This window comes from Spodoptera frugiperda, chromosome 4, assembly GCF_023101765.2.
Source record: "Spodoptera frugiperda isolate SF20-4 chromosome 4, AGI-APGP_CSIRO_Sfru_2.0, whole genome shotgun sequence".
Lineage (NCBI taxonomy): Eukaryota > Metazoa > Arthropoda > Insecta > Lepidoptera > Noctuidae > Spodoptera > Spodoptera frugiperda.
In genome coordinates this window covers 8,790,173-8,811,188 of record NC_064215.1, presented here as the reverse complement: position 1 = coordinate 8,811,188, position 21,016 = coordinate 8,790,173, and the positions used below count along the sequence as shown (strand labels likewise).

At 33.9% G+C, this 21,016-nt stretch overlaps 4 protein-coding genes across 4 annotated transcripts in view; 3 read left to right on the top strand and 1 right to left on the bottom strand.

Moving 5' to 3' along the window:
- The window catches only part of LOC118272419 (adenosine 3'-phospho 5'-phosphosulfate transporter 2), a 146,006-nt gene that overhangs the window by 71,894 nt on the left and 53,096 nt on the right, over positions 1-21,016 (top strand). The window lies entirely within an intron of this gene.
- On the top strand, positions 327-10,307 carry LOC118272889 (tonsoku-like protein). Its single transcript, XM_050707937.1, has 14 exons — positions 327-489; positions 576-833; positions 1,077-1,242; positions 1,645-1,921; positions 2,191-2,344; positions 2,701-2,905; positions 3,416-3,605; positions 3,969-4,200; positions 4,511-4,623; positions 5,031-5,217; positions 5,593-6,955; positions 7,295-7,470; positions 7,956-8,664; positions 9,033-10,307. Exons 1-14 carry the CDS (start codon positions 477-479, stop codon positions 9,376-9,378), a joined length of 4,389 nt encoding a protein of 1,462 aa, XP_050563894.1. The 5' UTR covers positions 327-476; the 3' UTR covers positions 9,379-10,307.
- LOC118272515 (U3 small nucleolar RNA-associated protein 6 homolog) lies at positions 14,280-18,546 on the top strand. The gene is made up of 8 exons (XM_035589078.2): positions 14,280-14,498; positions 14,724-15,036; positions 15,664-15,858; positions 16,503-16,703; positions 16,782-16,883; positions 17,540-17,746; positions 17,862-18,044; positions 18,124-18,546. The coding sequence occupies exons 1-8, from the start codon at positions 14,407-14,409 to the stop codon at positions 18,529-18,531; spliced, it is 1,701 nt and encodes a 566-aa protein (XP_035444971.2). The 5' UTR covers positions 14,280-14,406; the 3' UTR covers positions 18,532-18,546.
- LOC118272516 (mitochondrial carrier homolog 2) lies at positions 18,533-19,862 on the bottom strand. Its single transcript, XM_035589079.2, has one exon. The coding sequence runs from the start codon at positions 19,804-19,806 to the stop codon at positions 18,919-18,921; it is 888 nt and encodes a 295-aa protein (XP_035444972.1). The 5' UTR covers positions 19,807-19,862; the 3' UTR covers positions 18,533-18,918.

Here is a 21,016-nt window from a genome sequence, read left to right as displayed (position 1 = left end):
TTAGGTACTATTACGATTTTATAATTAACGTGTAATAATCTGTAAATAAAATCTATTCATCCCACATAAAATAAGTGAAAAAAAAATTGTTTACCTTTTTCAGCTGATTACAGGATGCGTTCATATTTTATAAAAAAATGTACTATATTGAAATTAATTTCTATTTAAATTTGACCAGTTAGCTAGTCTTTTCAATACTGTTTATTAGAAAATATATCTTTCGTTTCAATAATTTAATGCTATCAATCTCTAGATACAAATTAATCACAAATAGAAATGTTTCCTTTAAAATGAACGCGATCACAAAATGTTACGGGAAAATAACACTGATACAGATGGGTGTCATATTCACACTATGACGTATAGAGGACGTCAAGTTCATTCATGTTTGTTGTATTTCGGCGCCTAAAAGTTTGATTGATCATATTTTACTAAATAAATCTATTATTATGCAATAATCAACAAAAACATCTATAATGGAAGAAGAAAGTAAGTTCATTGTGTTATTCTCGTGCTAAAAAAGTATTTTTAGGTTATCTTAGTATTGTTTATTGATGTGAAAAATAATATTTCAGAACTCATCCGAAGAAAGAAGAAAGCTTTGAACAGCAGCAACAGACGTGCTTTAGCGGAAGCTTATCATGATTTGGCGTCGTTTTATTACAAACACAACCGTTATAGTGATGCTCTCGACGAGTATAAGAGTGAAGCGTCGATTTACAAAGATTTGGGTCTACGTTTGGAATGGGGCACCAGTAACCGCATGATCGGAGAGATGTATATGTTGCTAGCGGAGTTTGACAAAGCTCTGAAGTATGAGGAGCGACATTTAGGTACACTGCTTATTATTATCTAGTTGTTGTACTGTTATGCTCTCTGGAACCTGAATTTCACATCATGTCTTCATATTTACATGGTATTATATAAAATATAGTGTCTAACAATAACATAGAATATATCCTTTTCTTTGTAGATCTCCTATTTGAATACATACACACAACTAATGTAAATGTAGCTTTAAAATCTCAACCATATAAAACTTTTCATTCATATGATAAAACCTCTATTGTTCACAGCTGTAGCAAAAGAGTTAAAGAACTTAGTAGAAGAACAGAGAGCTATGGCAACACTAGGCAGAATATATTTGCTACAAGGACAGAGTACTATAGAAGAGAGTGAATCTAAAGTATCTTTGAGAGCGGCTGAAAAAGCTTTCATGAAGAGTCTTGTGTTGTGTGAGAAGTAAGTATCATAATAATGCAGAAATTATCATTCATCATCAAATCAGCTTTAAAGGATTTGCTGCTGGACATAGTCCTTCCCCAATGAAATTCACAATTATCATTCAAGTAGTTATTTTAAGTCATTGTTGTTTCATTGATAAATCTATATTATCATACTGCATACAGCACCTAGCATCTATGACGGACAGACTGACAGACCATTGTTTATTTCTTTCTTTGTTGATGTTTCAAAAGTACCTAAGTATTGGATTGGAACAAATAATTTGACTTTGACATACATAAATTTTTCTTTAGTTATACATCTTATGTAACAGAGGGCAATGTTATTGCCATTTTACCTAAATGAGATACAATTTTAAACACTCTTCCGTACTCATACTATTTTTATTTATTTTTTCAGTTTAAACGGCAAAATAAACAAACATGAACTAATGGATATGAGAGCCCGATTGCTCCTAAACATAGGTGTAGTGCAGGAACACTTAGGTAACCTAGACAAAGCCCTAGACTGCATCAACAAAGCCATATCAATATGCTCTAGCCAAGACTTGTATGAAGTACTTCACAATTGTTACACTACTGAAGCTTTGTTACATTGTAATAAGAAGAAGGATTATGCCAAAGCATTAAGCTGCTTGAATAAGGCTTTGGAAGTTGCTAGCAGGCTTGAAGATAAGGTAAGATATGTTTCATAAATACTTTTTATGAGTACTACTAGTAGTGCTAAAAGAATATGACTTGCATATGTATGTATTATAACTTTCGTGAGACATACTAAATTAATTATAATGTTTTTTGACTTACTCGCGTAGTTATTAGACGACTAAAAGCGCGTCTTGTGTTGCTGATTGCTGCTCATGAATATGAGCCTCTAGCATGGCTTGAAACTAGTTAATTTCTTCGTCAAATAATTTTCTAATACATATCTCCTTCCACTCAATCACAGGTATTGAAGACATGTGAGACTCTATCATCGAAAGCAGACATCCTATGCAAGATGTCTGACTATCAGAGTGCTAAGCAGGTGTTACTTAAGGCTTGGAAGCTGAAGACTCCTGATGAAGAGGAACATGAGAACATTGAATCGAATCTTAGAGTTGGTGAGTACTGCACTGTAGTTACTAGTTATTATAAGGAGGCTGAAATATGTATAGAAGGTAGTTTGCTTTAGAATGAACAATTAATTTTGTCCTTTTAAAAAAAATAAAAAAAATTGTAATTGTTACACCTCTACTGTTAGATAATGTTATTAAAATATTAAAATTACAAAGTACAAAAAGATTGAAAACTAAAAGACATACAATTTTAAATGCCTGTTGCTAACCTGCATAATCATATTGGCTTAAAAAAATGTTGTATTTGTCTCTATTATTATATATTACACATTCCAGAATTGTATAATTCTATATCACATTACAAGACAAACTAATCAACTCAATCAATTTCTCCTACACAGTGGCAGCAATGTGCTATACAGAAGACCTCCTAGTATCAACGGATCCATCAGATCATACCACCTTCAAAAAGCACTATGAAAAGTTAGGAGACGGAGCCTGTCATCTGAAGAACTATGCGGGCGCAGTGGAGTACTATTTGAAGATGTTGGACCATGCTGAGCTGGCTGGCGACTGCGGGAAGACTTTGATACCGATTTATGTGAGGTATGTAGTAGTGGGAAAATGGATGGATTTCACTTCAGTCCAGATAAATTGCTGCTTCTTATATTATTAGCATAATCAGATCGAAACGAAAGCGCGTTCGGAGCTCCGATTGGTTGGTTCATTCGCACCGGAGCCAAAAAACGCCGAACGCGCTCTCGTTTCGTTTTCCTCCAACGTAAAGCAAACTCGTACTAAGGGCACTGATAATAATTGTGGTGTAGTTGCAAAGGTTGCTTTATTCAATGTCAAACTTCTGTTTATTTACGGGTTTCGTAAAAAAGGTAATTAAGTAAGTAAGGTAATTCATTAACAATATGCATTGAAATATAGATTCCATGCTGCGAAAGGGTAAAATTGCGTTGCGTGCACCGAACGCGCTTTCCTTTCAAATACTTTAATTAAACGTAAAGCAAACTCGTACTAAAGGTACAAATATTATAGTTACACAGATAAAAACCAATAACCGAAATTTAAAAAAAAGATATTACCCTACATTATCTTTCTTTTCAGCCTTTACCAAACATACAAAGACATGGGTTTATACAACGAAGCACTGGATTTCTACGAGAAAGAATATGAATTGATCAAAGATGTGCCGAAAGAAGCATTCACGACTATGTATAACATCGCCGAGACTTTATTCTTGGCTAAGAAGCCGTATGGACAGATTGAGAAGGCTTGTTTAGAAGCTCGGAGGGCTGTGAGTATATTTTTTGTTTTATGGTCTTTGCAGTAAAATTTGTATTTTATGCGATTTTATATTAATTTTTCAAAAACCTAAGTGATACGACACAATCATTTTTTTTTAAATACAGTTATTACCTCTGAATTCGCTCATCAAAGTGAATATGTTTCAGTTGAAGTACATTACTAGCAGTTGTTTAACATGAATTCATTGAAATTGCACATGTTCTCAGGATAAAATATGTGAAAAATGCTGTATTAAAGTAATAAGTCAGATTATATTCTACTTTAGCACTTTTTGTTGAATCATTTTATCATTATTGAGACAAATATATCAAACTCATACATACCTATATTACTTACTTTCTTTCACACCTAGGCTCAAGAATGGAACAAGCGAAAATATGAAATCAGAGTTCTAAAAAGCTTATTAAAATATCAAGAAGAATACGGTGAGATTGACAAAATGGAGCAGATTAAGGACGAATTGAGAGCCCTAGGGTATGATAACTTGGACAACTTGGAGAATTCTGAAGATGAGCAGAGTTCCGCTGGCGGTGGCGATGAGGATATACGTATTGGGGATGATATATGCTTAGATGACTTAACTGGTGAGTGTACCTAGATTTTGAACTTTTATTACAAAACTTTGTAAGTTTGTGTTAAAATATTGTTTGGTTTTTGCCTTGGTATCAAATTAAAATCATTTTGTGTTTGTCCATTTTGTTATCATTTTGTAGCTTACCGGAATTTCGTCATTAATTATGTATTTAGCAGTTTTTAAGAATATATATTAGTACCCTTAGTACGAGTTTGGTTTACGTTCTTTGCGTTCGGCGCTGTGATTGGCCGGCTTGATTAAACTAACCAATCAGAGGTCGAACGCGCTCTCGTTTTGATTACTTTAAATGTTATTTCCAGATTTGTCAGATACAAACGACGAAGAAGTGACTGAAACAAAACGCGAGACACGTAAGCGAGGCAAAGGCTTCACGATCAAGAAGAATATGAAGGGAGAAACGCAGTTACATGTCGTAAGTAGACACTTCATTATACTTATAATTTTCATGGAATTGGGATAGTATTTAATTTTATATACCAACTATACTCTTCCCTATGTCGTACGTAAGAAACGAATAACGGACGAAATTCACAACTGGTCTTAATCTTAAATCTCTGGATCGATCCAAGTTTTTGACAGAAACTTCTATGAAGTTTGCAACTAGTATCAAAAACTAAATTTCGCTCGAGAGATCACATTTGACGGGGATACAGCACTTTCTGATTAATCTAAACGTCTTGAATTTGCCTAGAAAGAGTGGAAATTATGAAATACCATAATTTATTATGTTATATAGAGCCTAAAGTCCCATTTTACTCTTATGCTGTGCTGTTTATACATTTAGTACTCTTTTCAGTTATTCCATGTCTTTATTTACAGGCATCCATCTCTGGCAACAAGCTACTAGTGGAACGCTTAATAGCTCAAGGCCACCCAGTGAATATAAGGGACAATGCAGGCTGGCTGCCTCTGCACGAGGCCTGCATACATGGACATATTGAAGTGGTTAACATACTTATCAATAACGGTGCCAATGTGAATGATAGGGGTGGGGCTAATTGTGATGGTGAGTTTTTTTACTAGTTAAAGAAGGTGCAATGTTAGAGACGAGCTGTTTTCTATGGGCTATCACAGTACATAAGTCAAATTGTTATTAATAAAAACTATGAGTCATGTGGCTTGAAAATAATTAAATACTACTGTCACTTCTAATGTGACCATATGAATATATTTTTGTTAGAATTGAGAATCACCGTAAGGCTGCGGGATTCACCGTAAAGCTGTGTTTTCCATGGTTTTATTAGAGCAACATCATGAATATAAATTTAACTATCCAATGTAAAATATTTCATATTCTGCCTGTTAATCTCTTCTGGGTTGTAAATAGTAACCTCATCCAAATTAAGTGCATTCCTTACTGAAATATTCTTTATTATTTTAGGAATTACACCACTATACGACGCAGCAAGCAACGGCCATTTAAACGTAGTACAACTACTACTAGAAAAAGGCGCAATACCTACTCTAAAGACAGACTTCGGCGAAACACCATTACACGTCCTACAAAAATGGCGAACAGGCACCATATTGACGAGAGACGAAGAAACACTATACAATAACATATGCAATAAAATACAAAACTCAATAGACAAAACAAATTCTACAGAACTATTTAACAGATCTAAATCTAGGACTCCAGTCAAACCTGTAAAGGATGTCACACCACCTAGCACATCTAAAATGAAGAGTAGAATCAATGAACTAGACACACCAGTGTTTAAACGAAGAAACATAATTGACGATGATAGTGATGATGATTTAGATCTATCGCAGAACGTAAGAAACGAAGCTGCGTTCCCATCTGACGATTCTAACTCTTCTGATGATAGCAAAGTTAAAGATAAGAAGAAGTCCACAGGTGTTAAAGAATACAGAAGCGCTATAGAAGCTCTAAGAAATAGAAGTATCAATGATGCTCCAGAAGTAGATACAAAGAAATCTAAAGTCAAACCAGCGTTACTAGACCCAGAAGAAGTTGACGATGATTGGCTAGATGATGACTTAGGAATCAATAAAAACAATAAGAAAAGAAAACTAACTGACCCGTTAACAACGGTAGCTAAAAAACCTTCATACGAAAGCATTAAAGATAAAATAGAAGATTTAAATAAGATCACAGAACCTCTAGTTGACAATAATAGATTAAGTGCTAAAAAGAAATCTAGAATCAGTGATGTGGTTGATGTAAGTGAGAACAGTTCTGACTCAGATAGTTTTAGGAACGAGAATGTTAGGCCTAAAGTGACTGCGACGCAAGCTATGAGAAATATTGCTAAGGAACTTAATGAGACTAGGTCCAGGGATAGTAGGGACAATATGAAACGTAGGTGGAAACGACAGAGCACGTTATTAAAAGCAGGCTTTCAAAGACAGAGAGAGGATGACGCAAGCAACAGTGGAAGTGATACAGAATATTCTAGAAGAGACACGAACAAAAGACTGACTCCTACAGGGACGTTTACTCGAAAATCTTCGGGAGAAAATTTCGCTTTTAATTCCAATGACGGTTTTAATATAATGCAGAGTATGAATCCTAGTATTGTTAAGCCAATGAATGTGATACAACCTATAAATATCGTGCAGTCGACTAAGAACGGTCGGCCCGTACAGACGCAGATCTTGCCGCCGGCCGCGGTCAAAGTACAGGTAGAAGATAAGGTGCTGCTTATATCATTGAAGTTGGATACTATTAATAAGTTGACAATCAGCTGGCTGGTTGAAGAAGTCAAGTCTAGATATTATAAGTAAGTGAATTTTTAATATATTTTGTTGTTTTTATTTATTTATTCATCACCATCATTCGCATATCGTCTTCAAACAGACGGATTTAGAAATTAAAACTTAAAACATTTTGTTAACATGTAAATTTAATGTTAATTTAACTATAAGGTGCAGTTCGTATTTGCGCAAACTTGTGCACATTGCGCAACTTTGTGTAAAACTTAGCGCAATGTGCAATTATGCGCAAAACTTAGCGCAATGTGCAATTATGCGCAAAACTTAGCGCAATGTGCAACTTTGCGCAAACCATTTGCATTAACCACAAATTTAAAGTTGGTCTAACACCCATATTATTCTTACAGATTAACAGGCGTCCGTCCCGTGTTCAGTTTGATGACGTCAGATGGTGCTATCTTGTCAGAGGAGGATCCATTGAGCTTAGTGTTGTCTTCTCCCGAACTAAAGACGTGTATCACAAACTGGAAGGCTTCACCGGCTGAAGAACGGTACCTTGAGTGCTGTGACGCTTTGAGTATACGTGAGTATTACTTAGTTTTCAATCGACTAGACGGCTAAGAATTTTTTTTTGTTCTTTAAATTATAATCAGGACGAGTATGGTAAGGAAACCAAGCACACAACCCTTTGTACTTTTAATAAAGTAAATGACTAATTTTTAATTTAATGTCCATCTTGTAGATAATTTTAAAATAATTGACACGTATTTTTTTTCTTACGGGAACAAAATATTATATCCATTTGAAATATCACTGAAGGTCACGTCTAGGTACAATTTATACGTACAAATAACGTATTTGCTTCGTTCACCACTCCTAAACTTTGATTCGTTCTATCTAATATCTTATATGATAAAATTTTTAAAAATCGTCACTAAAATTTTTGCTTTACCTAACTGACGGACTAAATAGATTTTGAATTTTCATACCCCGTCATCATTCCTATTCTTGTGCGTTGATTTCAAGTTTAGTATTCCTATTAAAGTCAAATATTTTTCTATCTTCCAGCCCCCTCAGAAGAAATCCAACAAGCAGTCGGCCGCAGTCACACAACGCGACGACTAGCATTAGGAGCAAGAACGTTATCCTCATCACAAATACGACCTTTATTCAGGGCTCTAACCCATCAGACACATATCACAGCAATCATGATATCAGACAATAACATAGGGGACGCGGGCGTCAAATATCTAACAGAATGCATGTGCACCATGAAACAATTAACTCATTTAGACTTAACAAGAAACAACATCACAGACGAAGGAACCAAATATCTACTTAACATGTTCGAAAGGACAAACAGACCCGCTTGCACAACCCTAGAAGAACTCGATATAAGTGCCAACCCTATATCAGATATTGGCTTCAGAAATATAGCGAAAATAACTCAGTATATTAGACTAAAAACGTTAAAATTAAATTATTGTAGTATAACAGAAAATGCTATAAACGATTCGATTAAATCAAGTATGAATTTCGATTGTTTGGAATCGATTGATTTGAGCAATAATGATGTGAAACAGGGTGTTGTTAGTTGTATAGTGACGTCATTGAATCCAAATGTTTTGGTTGATTTGGAGTTGGATAATGTTGGCGTGGAAGCTAATATTGTGGGCTGTATAGCAAGTTTCTTAGATTCTGCTAAAGATTTGAAGATTAGAAGGTTCGCGTTGTCGAACTGCAAATTGGTTGATGGACTGTTTATGAGGATTTTTAGGTAAGACATACTCATATTTTGTGGATCAACAATGCATTTGCATGCTACACTCCTTATGATTTAACTGTGCAGTATAACTGTAATAGTCAAAGTGTACAGTTAAATTATAAGGTGTTTATGGACCTGCAATTTAACTGTACAGTTCGCTTGTACAGTTAAAACTGCATAAAAAATCGGAAGGTGTATAGCATGCATAATAGTCATATTGCTTTAATCACATTTAAAGCCATAATAGAAGTTTAACCTGTTAAAACAGTCATAATTTTAATTATGAGTTCAAACTTAAATAAAAACAGTAAAACATTAATAATAAAAATGGAACAATTCGATTTAAATCATCAATTAATTTCTTTTTTATCTATTTACAGAAGCATCGGCCGCGCAAAACACCTGCAAACAATAACACTCAAGAACAACAATCTAACTTTCATCACATTAAAGAAATTATTGCAACGGCAACCCCCGGTTCCGCAAATAAATCTTCAGGGTTGCCAGGACATATTTAAATATTCTCCCGATTCCGACTTTCAAGTTTGGTTGCCAGCTATAGATTTTGGTAGATGTATACCAGAGATAAATGTGACGCCGGTTTCCAAAACTGATGAAGAAAGGGAAAGCTTTAAGTCTTTTTCTAAGACTTGGTTGAATTGTTTTAAAGGTAGAGGCATGATAGAACACTGTGAAGGGGGTGTTATTAAATTCACAGCTAGATGAGATATAATTGTGTGTACTAAGGTTGTAAGATAATTATTTATATGATATAGAATGAAATAATTGAAACTGTCTTAATTTATATTAAGAGCGAGGCCCTACTTGTGCGTTGCGTCATCGCCACGCAACGCAGCGCACCGGACGGGAGTGCGAGTCAATTTAAAGACAGATATATTTTTGTATATAAAATATTGTTTTCGTAAATATAAATTTGCGAAACTCTACTTCAAAATCTACCTCACTAAAATATCCCCATTATTCGTAAAACATGTCATAACTATAAATTATAATAAACAAGCTTCTGCCCACAGCTTTCCTCGCGTTTCCATAGGATACAAGGGATAAAATTCCATCCCAATCCAATCAGTCGTTTTGATATGTGTGAGCAACAAACTTACGCACAAACTCACTAACTTTCGCATTAATAATATAATTATGTAAAATCTATGAAAACCGTATGCGTCTGACGCGCCATGCTATATTTCTGGCATTATTCATCGCCTATCCCAGCTATATCCTACTACATGAGTCTTTTTCGAAGCTGTTTCTATTAAACTTCTGAGTTCTACCAAGCCCACCATACTTATTTAATTTCAATTTTGTACCTTATACATTATGTTATATGAAATGAAATGCCAGCAACCTGTTTACTATAAAAAAAAGCTGTTGTACCTCTCAGAACCCACGAATACTAGATGTAATTGTGCCTTATATTGTAAAACTAAGTATTATCAATCTGTAAATAGTATAATAAAATTATTGTTATATAAGAAAAGAACAAAACCAGTAAAAAGTTTAGCTTAATTTATTGGTTAGTTAATTTAAAGGTTGTTTATTTTTTTAGATATTTTCTACAAACTTAGTTTAATTTAATTATGACCCTGAATGAATGATGTAAATATTGTTTCTATAATAAAGATTGTGACATGCAATAGCACCTATTATTGCTTTACACTTATCATCATCATCATCATTATCAGTCATAAGATGTCCACCGCTGAACATAGGACTCCCCCAATGACTTCCAGATATCTATCTTCTCCCTAAACTCATAATCGCTCAATGTATCATGACATTTATATAAAAGAATGTCTAATTTAATACTAGAAGTAATAATATGAATTAAGGTGAATGTTCCGATCGCCTTTTCATACATTTTTCGTTCACGGTATACTCTCCGTACATAGACACTTTTTGCACAAAACTAATCACTTTATCACTTTTGTACCGTCAAGAATCTGCATATAACTTTTTGGTAAATAATTCGCATTATATATGGAGAAAAACAGTCTTGAAAACCGTGAAAAATTTGGCATTTCTTTTACTAGTGTTAGTGCAATTTGACAATCAAACATATCGGAATGTCTGGATAGGTTATAATATTAAACGCTAGATGGCGTGCACCCGATAATGTAAATTTGAAGAATCATTACTAATTTTATAACAATGGTTTTCATTAAAAAACATTACAATAATTTAAAACTAACTATCGTAAACGAAAATATAAAACATTGTGGTCGTGTGTGAAAAAAATGTTAGCGTTAGTTATTATTATTGTCACTGGCAACAATAAAAATTTTTATATTCGTTCGTAGACAAAATACGATGTTGCCGTTCCGTCGAACATGACCTTTGACACGTTGCCAAACTTATTTAGTACCATCAGATGGTTGACTTGAAATAAAATACATTTCGAAGAGTTTGCGTAGCATTACGCTAGACTTTACGCGCGGAATTTCTTGTATGTTTTTGATCAATGAAAATTCATTGATTCGAAGTAATATTTCTTGTATGTATTTCTTTCCAATTTAATATGATTATTGCAAAGTATTGTAGTATATGTTGTTTATAAGTAAGTAATTTTATTTCAAAATAAAAATACCTACCAACTAATAAATATTAGCAAGTCAGCCCGTGACTTTAGCTGGCTATTACAAACTAAAATCCTCATATTAGAAATCACCGATCGATATTATATTGTTTTCTCAGATTAGTAATACAAATAACTTTGGACGGACAAACATTAGTATTATTTGTCACATTATATTGCGTCTGCTACATGAATCCCGCGCGTTCCGATACACTCAAAATCAGTTGAACGGACGGTAAAACAAGTATCTTTAAATTTCTAATGTTATAGTAAATAGAGTATAATTATGTAATATGATTTTATGATTTTATTATGGTTGTTCTGCAGCGATTTTTCAATTGATGTTATATCATAATTTGGGTAAGTAAAATTTTATTGCTATAATTTTTCTGAATTTCGGAACGTATTTAATAAATTCTGTTTTATCTATGGTATGGATATTTACTTTGCAATAATTTTCATGACATGAGACTACATTTTGCTGCAATTACAAGCGATTTGATCTGGTTTTGTTATAATTTCGTTTCAATTTTATGCGAATAGGTACTGAGTTTATAAAAGTAACATAATATTGTCTTGTATATAATTAGTTTTTGTGTATTTCGGATTCCGTTTACATCTAGGTACCTACTATGTCGGGGTCCTACGAGAAAGCTGGCGTATCAACGCCACGAATATTCAGGCGCCCGTAAATCGTCAAAACGAGTGAAAAGCGCATTCAGTTGGATACATGTGGACGACAAGATAGTAAACCTGTAAATTATAACTCAAGTTGTGGCCAGCTTCATTGTAAACAAACTTTAGTTTTCAAGTACGTATAGAGTCATCAGTTGTTGAGCCATCTTCATGTAAACTTAGAACTCTTTTAGTAATATGCGTTTCATCCCTCTTCTTTACATGACCATACCAAGAAAAACGATTTCCTCTCAATTTTGCTCTATCATTGGATAATAATGTTCTAGTTATGAATAAAAAGCATGAATATTACTATCAAGTAAATTCTATTGCATGTCCACTTTATAATTTATTTTAGCATCTTCTTACTATAATATTAAATCTATTTCAGGTTCAAGGACAAATGCGTGTCAGTAACATGGATAAATGCTACTTCATATGTTTTATTTCAGTCAATGAACCTTTGACTGTTATAGAAGTTTGTCGAGATAATATAATGACTTTATCAGCAATATGATGCCAAAGTTAATACACTTTTTTAAAGAATGTATTCTGCCAGAAATAGTTTTGAGACATGTTCAAAAAAATGCGAAATGTACCTATACCTAGGTATGAAAGGTACACAATTTTTTTTATTTTATTTTATGATTTCCATTGATTTCAATCTATATTATATTTTTTTCTTGTGGGATATTGTTTTCATCCACATCAAAAGTTAAACACAAAATATACTAATTATAGTAATTTTCTTTCGCAGCAGCTTTTTTATTTCCTTATCCACTCTAACGTGTAGCGGTAGTTTCCAGGCAATAATGAAGAAGGATGAGTGAAAACAACACGACAAATGTTTTTTTATTGTACTTTTATAGTAGTGTGTTTAGAATCTACATTATCAATGTTTACAGTCATGTTTTTTTTGATGTCAGAAAACTGAAATGGTGTACTTATCGTAATAAACATAATGTTCATAATGTGATATGAATACATTGACCTATTTTAAGGTTTCTGAAAAACAAAATAGGAAAGTTGTTGCTTTTTTATTTCCTTATGTAGTATAGTGATTATGGATGCTTAGATATTCTCAAACATTTTTCCGCTTTGATTGCAATCTATTATTCTGGTTGCCTTGTTTATGAATTATAGTTTTGAATTATTATTTTGAATGAGATTATTTTTTAATAATCAGTCATGTATCAAGCATTCATGTCACATAAATACTTGTAATAATTGCAGGTTAGTATATACATTCTATTAAATAATGTATAAGATAATAAAATAAAACTGTCTTACATTGCATTCTTGACATTCATTTTATTCCCAAACTAGTGACCCGCCCCGTTTTCGCACAGGTGCAAAATTATCAGTTTCCCTACTATAATATACACGTATTATACATATAAACCTTCCTCTTGAATCACTCTATCGATTAAAAGAAACAGCATCAAAATCCGTAGCGTAGAAAGCATACATATGGATATAGGGACAGAGAAAACGACTTTGTTTTATGCTATTTAGTACCTAAATATAACACTACTTATACCTTTTATTTTTAGAACATAATAGCATCAGATGGTGTTCTTTAGTTCCTAATCCCCAAGACATAATTTCTACAGGTACCAGCCTATTAACTTTTAAATGCACGCCATCTAGTGGATAATTTTGAAGAAAGGTTGATTTTAAAGTAGGCGCTATGTCTATGTGTGTATAAATGAGTGTAAACAGAGTTGGATTTTAATATTTCGCTTTTATGGCAAATCGGATGGGTTTTGAGGCGATAATTTGACTTATTCCGATAAAGTGGGATGCCTGATTTTCGCATTTTTATTTCTGTTACTTAATATTGTTCCAATGACACTCAAAACAACATAAAACTGAAAATGTTCAATTCAGCGCCATCTATCGGGAAACGAGCCATGAAGAGCTCGGAACATTCACCTTAACCACTGATCATTTTATAACGATAGAGTACAGCGTACATATTGCTTGATAATCAATCATTCTCAATACTACTTCATCTAGTATTTAACATTTCAAGCTCAGAATTTTAGCCAAATAAAAACCCCGCTAATATGCAGAGGTGTACTACTCATACAATACGTTCGTTCCAACTCTAAGAATCAAACCAGAGTTCCTTTGTCCGTCAATTAATTGCTGCAGAGATTAGGCTGTTGTGTGCAATGTGTTGTGGGTTCGATTCCAGCACGCAATGAACAACTCTTTTTGTGATCCACAAATTGCGGTATCAGGTTTGTATTTGTTTGTTAATTTGTAAAAATTGTTAAGTTAATTTTGTGTTCATTTCTGAACGAACAATTAGTTTTTGACAGTAAGACTCAATATGACAGTTTCATTTTTGACATTGACAGCATAACAATACACATAACCTCAAAGTGTCACGCTCGCGTGATTAAAGTACTTGTAATCGAAATTAAAATATTCGAAACAATCAGTGTTATTACCAGTAAATTACATTAAAATCATCAAAAATGGCTGAACAAGTAAATCAACGTATCGAGGATATGATCAATGAGTTGGAGCAGATGAGAAGAACGCAAATGTATGACGATGAAGAAATAAAGTAAGGCACAAGTTTACTAACTTTTATTTACTTATTTCATCGTTACTTCCAAAAGATAACTATATTATTACAACTGTTTATCTCAAAAAAGTAATAAAATCTATCCAAAAATGCGTAAAATAAAATCTTCATTCAATAAATCGCATTGTTTACAAAAACACCACGTCGCATCGGCCTCATTCAAAGATAATCTTGCTTAAATATTCATGTAATGTTGTTTTACAGAGAAATATCACGAAAGAGAAAAGAGTTTGAGTACCACATACAGAGAAGAGTGAAACAGAAGGAAGATTTTGTTCAATACATAGCTTATGAAATGGCTTTGCTTGAAGACATTTCATTGAGACGACAAAAGGCAAAACTGAGTGAAAAAAAGAAAGACATTGAGTACGCTATAGCTAAACGTGTGAACAAAGTGTTCAAACAGTTTATTTACAGGTTTCAAGATGATTTGGAAATATATTTTGAGTACATTAAGTTTTGCAGGAGTGTAGGGTTTGATTACGCCATTTCTGGGATTATTGGACAGATGTTACAGGTTTGTTATGGTTTATTTATTGTCAGTACATAATACTTAGGCTAGTCTAATAGAACATTACTGAAACAGAAGTCTTTTCTCAACTTTGCTTGAGCACATCTCTGCTTGAGTATAATTTTCCACCAGAGATGTGCTATGTAGCTTTAATAAGCTGAACTGTGAAACTATGTGATCATTTCTGTGTGTGATACTAAGTTGTGTAGCTGTACAAGTAAGTATTGATAGCCATCCATAGCATAGCACATATTTTTCCATATAAAAACATAACTTAGCCGAGTCCATTTTCACCACTGCTAAGCTATGTGTACTAATAAATATGATCAGTGGAAGCCAAACACACTTACAGCAATGTAGTATACAGCAATGTAGTACATGATTTCTGATGAAAAAGCACTCTTATACAGGCCTTACTGACCACTTTGCCCAAAAGGTAGTCAACTACTGCTGATATGTATTTATGCTTGTAATTTAGACATTACAATATAATGTCTTTTATGTATGTGTGCAATAAAGTATAAAATAAATAAATAAATACTCACTAATGTAATTGTATACCATTTGTTATGTCCACTTATTATCAAAAACCACTAATTTGAATAGTAATATTATCTAATCACTTTTTTCTAGATTCATGGTGATAAACCTAAAATCTGGCAGTTGGCGAGTAAATGGGAGAGTAAAGAACAGAATAACTTGGACAATGCAAGGAACTTTTTATTGAAGGGAGTCCAGAGGCATCCTGACTCTGAAGTCTTGTATCTTGAGTTGTTTGATATTGAACTCATTGCTTTGACATTCAAAACCGATGATGAGGAGGATAGGGTAAGATTGTGAACCCTAATGTTGTTATAGGAATTATTTAACTTAATTATTAATATGTTATCTGCTTACTCACGTAATGACGAGGAACTCGACGAGCAGCATTCCGTAAGCCGATAACATAATAATTAATTTAGTATGTCTCACGAAAGTTACGAATAAATTATTATTTAACTTGTTAGACATTAAGAAAATAGCTTATCATATTATCAAGTAATTACACTTAATTTGAAAGTTTGTCTGTCAAACACACTGGAAATACTGAACAGATTTTGATGAAATTTGGTAAATAGAAAGGTCGTGAACTGATTTGGGTGATAGGATAAACAGTAGTTTATCCCATGGGAATGCGGGCAAAGTTGTTGGCAGAAGCTAGTTTTCTTTATAAAGCCATCTAATGCTGATTTGGCCCTATTTTATAATGTTTTTGTTAATAATGCTAACAATCATATTTAATTATCAATTAGCACTAACAGTTTATTATCTTCTTGTTTATTTAACTTTTGTAAAGTCAGCATTATTATTCCAAAGTTAGTATGGTAAATTGGTAAGTGTAGATATTGAAATAATAGCTATTTATGATAAATGTTTTTGTATAGGAATACTTTTTAATAGTAACTGATAAATAATTATGATTTTATTTCCAGGAAAAGCAAGTAAAAAGGGCTGATATTGTTTGGAGAAATGGCGCTAAAAATATTAAAAGTCCAAAATTCCTATTTGATGTGTTTGATCTATGCATGAAATATGAAATCAAGGAATCCTTTGTTGATGACATTAAAAAGGAAATCTGGCTTAGAAATGACAGCAAAGAAGTTTGGTCTTATATTGCTGCTAAGGAATTGGAAGTATGTTCCCAAGCTTTACTTTAGTGTATTCAAAAATGAACTTAACAGTTTTGTAATAAGTAAGTCATTCTGTTACAGGGTTGTCACTGGGAAGAAATTGAAGTATTTGTTGATGAAGAAAACGATTTTTCTAAAGAAGTAAACTATTACATAGGAGTTTATGAGGAGGCTTTGCAGAAGGTTGGTCCATCATTAACTTGAGTCTATCTATTGCTAGACTTTTTTTGAAAACGTTGCCCCACGCTAGGTTTTTCTCCTGTGGGTGCATTTACAAACATACAAGTTCACATGCACATCACCCTCAAACCCGAAATAACATTTTGTGGATCACACAAAGAGTTGCTCCTTGCGGGAATCCACTACACATTACGCGACAGCTGGTTGCCCAGCCAACGCGCCAACCGTGCAGTCGAAAGACATAGACACAGATTATTCCTACAGGGAACAGGGTGTTACTGAGCCTGGTCTTCAACTCTTCATACTTCTACTGCCAACTACTTAGTAGTTATAATCAATCTATCTTTTTACCAGCCCCTTCTGCGCTTTTTGCTAAGGCACAGTTTTCACCCATTTGGACTGATGATTGCACGATTGGCACGGTACCTGGACAACCGGCTGCCGCGTAACATGTAGCGGGTTCGATTCCGAACAACTTTTTGTGTGATCTACGGTTTCTGTTTCGGTTCTGGGTGTCATGTGTATATGAACTTGTATATTTGTAAAGGCATCCACGACACATGAGAAAATCCTAGTGTGAGACGTTTTTTAAAAGAGAAAAAGTAATACTTTTTTAATGTGAATTGGTAAATGCAGACTTTCTAAACGGTTTTTATTAGTTCCCAGATGAAACATTATGCACAAAATACATCCACGACTTGCTTGGCGCCAGTGATAGTGTATGCAGTGACCAACAGAAGATAAGCGCCGTCAAGCACGCCTGGAAATACGGTCACGAAAATGGACTCCTTTCAAATGATATGTTTGCGTTTGGACTAGAGATTTTGAAACTGGAAAATGAAACATCTGATGAGGAATTGATGGAGGTTTGCATTTGTTTTTTTATTTTAAAATATGAAAAGCTTGCTCTTCATCCATACAAATATGCACTTTGATTAAGTATTGTATCATTGTAAGTAATCATTTTTATATTCGTTTTAGATTCTGGACTCTGCAATAAAAATGAATCCTAAACTAAGGTGTGCTTGGGAAGAAAAGATTCTATTATGTAAATCAGATGAGAAGAAAATGTTGTCTGTACTACAATCTGTGAAAGGATTGAAATCTGATGATTTGTTGCATCTTTATAATCTAGTATTGGATAATGTGGAAACTGATGTTGCAGTAAGTGTCATAATATTGTTACTTTATTTGTTATTATACAATTTTCAAATGTATTCATAAATACTCTTCTTTTTTCCAGCTAAAGAATTTATACAAAAAGTTCCAGAGTTGTGAAAATGCTGTATTGCTGGCAATCAAACCTAAACTCTTGCAAAAAATGTATGAAAAGAATGGGTTAAGAGCTGCAAGAGATTTGTATGAAGACCTCATTAGAACTCCGCCCACACAGATTGAGGTCCACACAAACATGATAGACATTGAGATGTCTCAGGAGAAACCAAATCCTAAGAACATTAGGAAGTGTTATGAATGTGCCGTGCAACATCATGGCACTGATAATGTGGACATCTGGACCAAGTACATGGAGTTTGAAACAGAGCACAATGCACAAGCCACTCCTGCCATCTACAGAAGAGCTGTGGGCACATTGAAAAAGGAACATGTTGACCAATTTATAAGAGCACAGACATTAGCTAAAATAAAATAAATTTTGTTTTCAGAACCATGAGTTTTATTACGATAAGTTATCTAAACAGATACATTCAAAGAAAACTGATATTATATGTCTTATCTTAGCCTTGAAAAATTCAAAATATAACAAATAATGTCATAAATATTGTTGTAATAATTTTAAATTGTTATAAAATAACAAAGCATCTGTCAAATAAAATATATTTATTTAATATTAACCACACCTTGACTCAACAATCTAGCAAAACGAATATCCGCATGGTACACCATTTATACTAAATTATTTACATAGTTTCATTGTACATATCCTTTATTCTCTACTACGAGGTTGAGACTACTTTGGTGATCATGGAATAACACTTAGCTAATAAAAATAAATGCAAATACATTTAGGATAGAGTGACTACTGCATGGCTGCGATAGGGGCAATGTAGTACCTAAAGATTAGGGACGATCCACGCTTGTGTTGCTTGTTTCTCAGCAAGTCCCTCCAGCAGGCTTGCCAAGATGGGTACTTGGGCATATTGGGAGGATTGCCAGCAGACAGGCTGCAGCCAGCCACAGCCATGCAGGTGGACACCACAACCAGCGGATAAGTGATAGTGCTAGTCACAAAAGTCAACAGTGGTACTGTGTAGTATCGCAGATCTTTAGTTTTGACCAGGTATTTGTTCACATAATAAGCCAAAACTCCTGTCACTGCAACACAAGTTAAATCACCAAGAAGCTTAGGTATAATACCATGGAAAAACCCACGGATGCCATCATCTCTGTAGATAGACACAATTGCACCAAACAATGTGCTGTAATCTTCCTCTTTGCCAATAAACGAGGCCATCATTCTGACAGACACAACATGGAATGGGTAGGACACGATGACAGAAGCCGTGTGCATTATCATGTCCCGGCGGCCCAGCCTGATATAATCTTCAACCTTGGGCTCCTCATCAGTAACAATATTAGGAGGGTCATTGATTTCTGGCAAATCAATACCCATCGCGTAGATTACCTTAGATGTCAGCTGACTGGACGCGATCAGCCCGAGTACTCTCGCCGATAGGCCTCTGTAGCAGCCGAAAAATCCATCTGATGTTTTGATAAACTTGATGTACTGGAACACGTTAGGTAATATCATGGCAGGGCGTCCAAACAATGTCGTAGACCGGCGAGGTGGTAAGGGCTCGTACCCCAGTTGTATGAGCACTTTCGCGTATTCCATTGGGTGGCATATTGTAGTCACGAGCAGCTGTGATGGCAGTGCCGCTATTTTCTCTTTTTCAATTTCGTCCATGTCAATACCGAGTTCTTCTGAAATCAAAAATGACTGGCCAAAGACATTCAATAAACGTCAAACTTTTTTTGGGTTGCCAGATAATTATAGACTTGCTAAAATCTATGACAAAAATAGAGTTTTTAGGTTTTATACAAAAATTCAAAAATCAAAACAATACAACCTACTTGTATAAAATATTGAATTATTTTTACGTCAGTTATAATTTAAAAAATGTTAGAACAATGTTTTAGCGTTGCTAAATACACCTCAATGGGCACATAGTAGCAGTGCCGGCGTAAGGGCCACTGATACCCCGGGCGAAAATATTGTGGCGCCCACTTGAGGGAATCAATATCAAGTGTTAGTTTTTTGCGGATCCCATCGGCGGCGGCATCGGCGCCCCCAGAATTTATCACCCTGTGCCATCGCCTCATCACGCCTCCCCTAACGCCGGCACTGCATAGTAGTATTTTTTTTGTTTTCATTACTTTACAATGTTTGTCTTCACATAGCTGAATAGATGCATAAATAAAAATATGTGCACGGCTGTTAGATTGGAGTTCATAATATATATATCCAACTTTAAGACCAATGTAGATTTTTATTTCAGATTTATTATTTAGTAGTTTTTTTTATTATTTAGTAGCATTCTGTAGTAGATTAACAGCCTAAATTTTGAGTGGTTACGTAAAAAAAAATATAGATTTGTATATCCGGTTGTGTATAGCGGGATATTTGAAAATCCTGCGTTAGTAAATACAAGGTACTTAAGATGACTTATAGCTTAGCCCGATTTGGACTTATGAAAAACTAGCTAATCAATAATATTCTTTAAAGTTTTACTTATTGCTTAAGATCATTATTTAATTTTCGATACCCTTTTTCACACATCCAGTCTAAATAATAATATAACTATTGATAAACTGCTAAAAATTGTGCTTTGTTAGCGTTTGTTAGATCAGCTTAATTTGATTTTGTTTTCCTCATTAAGTGCGTTTTATTATAGGTAAGTAAAATGTCCTTTTACTATTTGTGAGCAAAAACGTAACGTATGTATCATCATCATCATCAACTGAGAGACGTCCACTGCTGAACAAAGGCCTCCCCCATAGTCTTTAGTCTTAGTCTTGTAAATGAATATTGGAATGCAATTAAGTATTAAAAAGATATTCAAATAGAATATGTAAATTGTTTAATGAATAAATATATAGAAAAAAGCTGCGTTTCT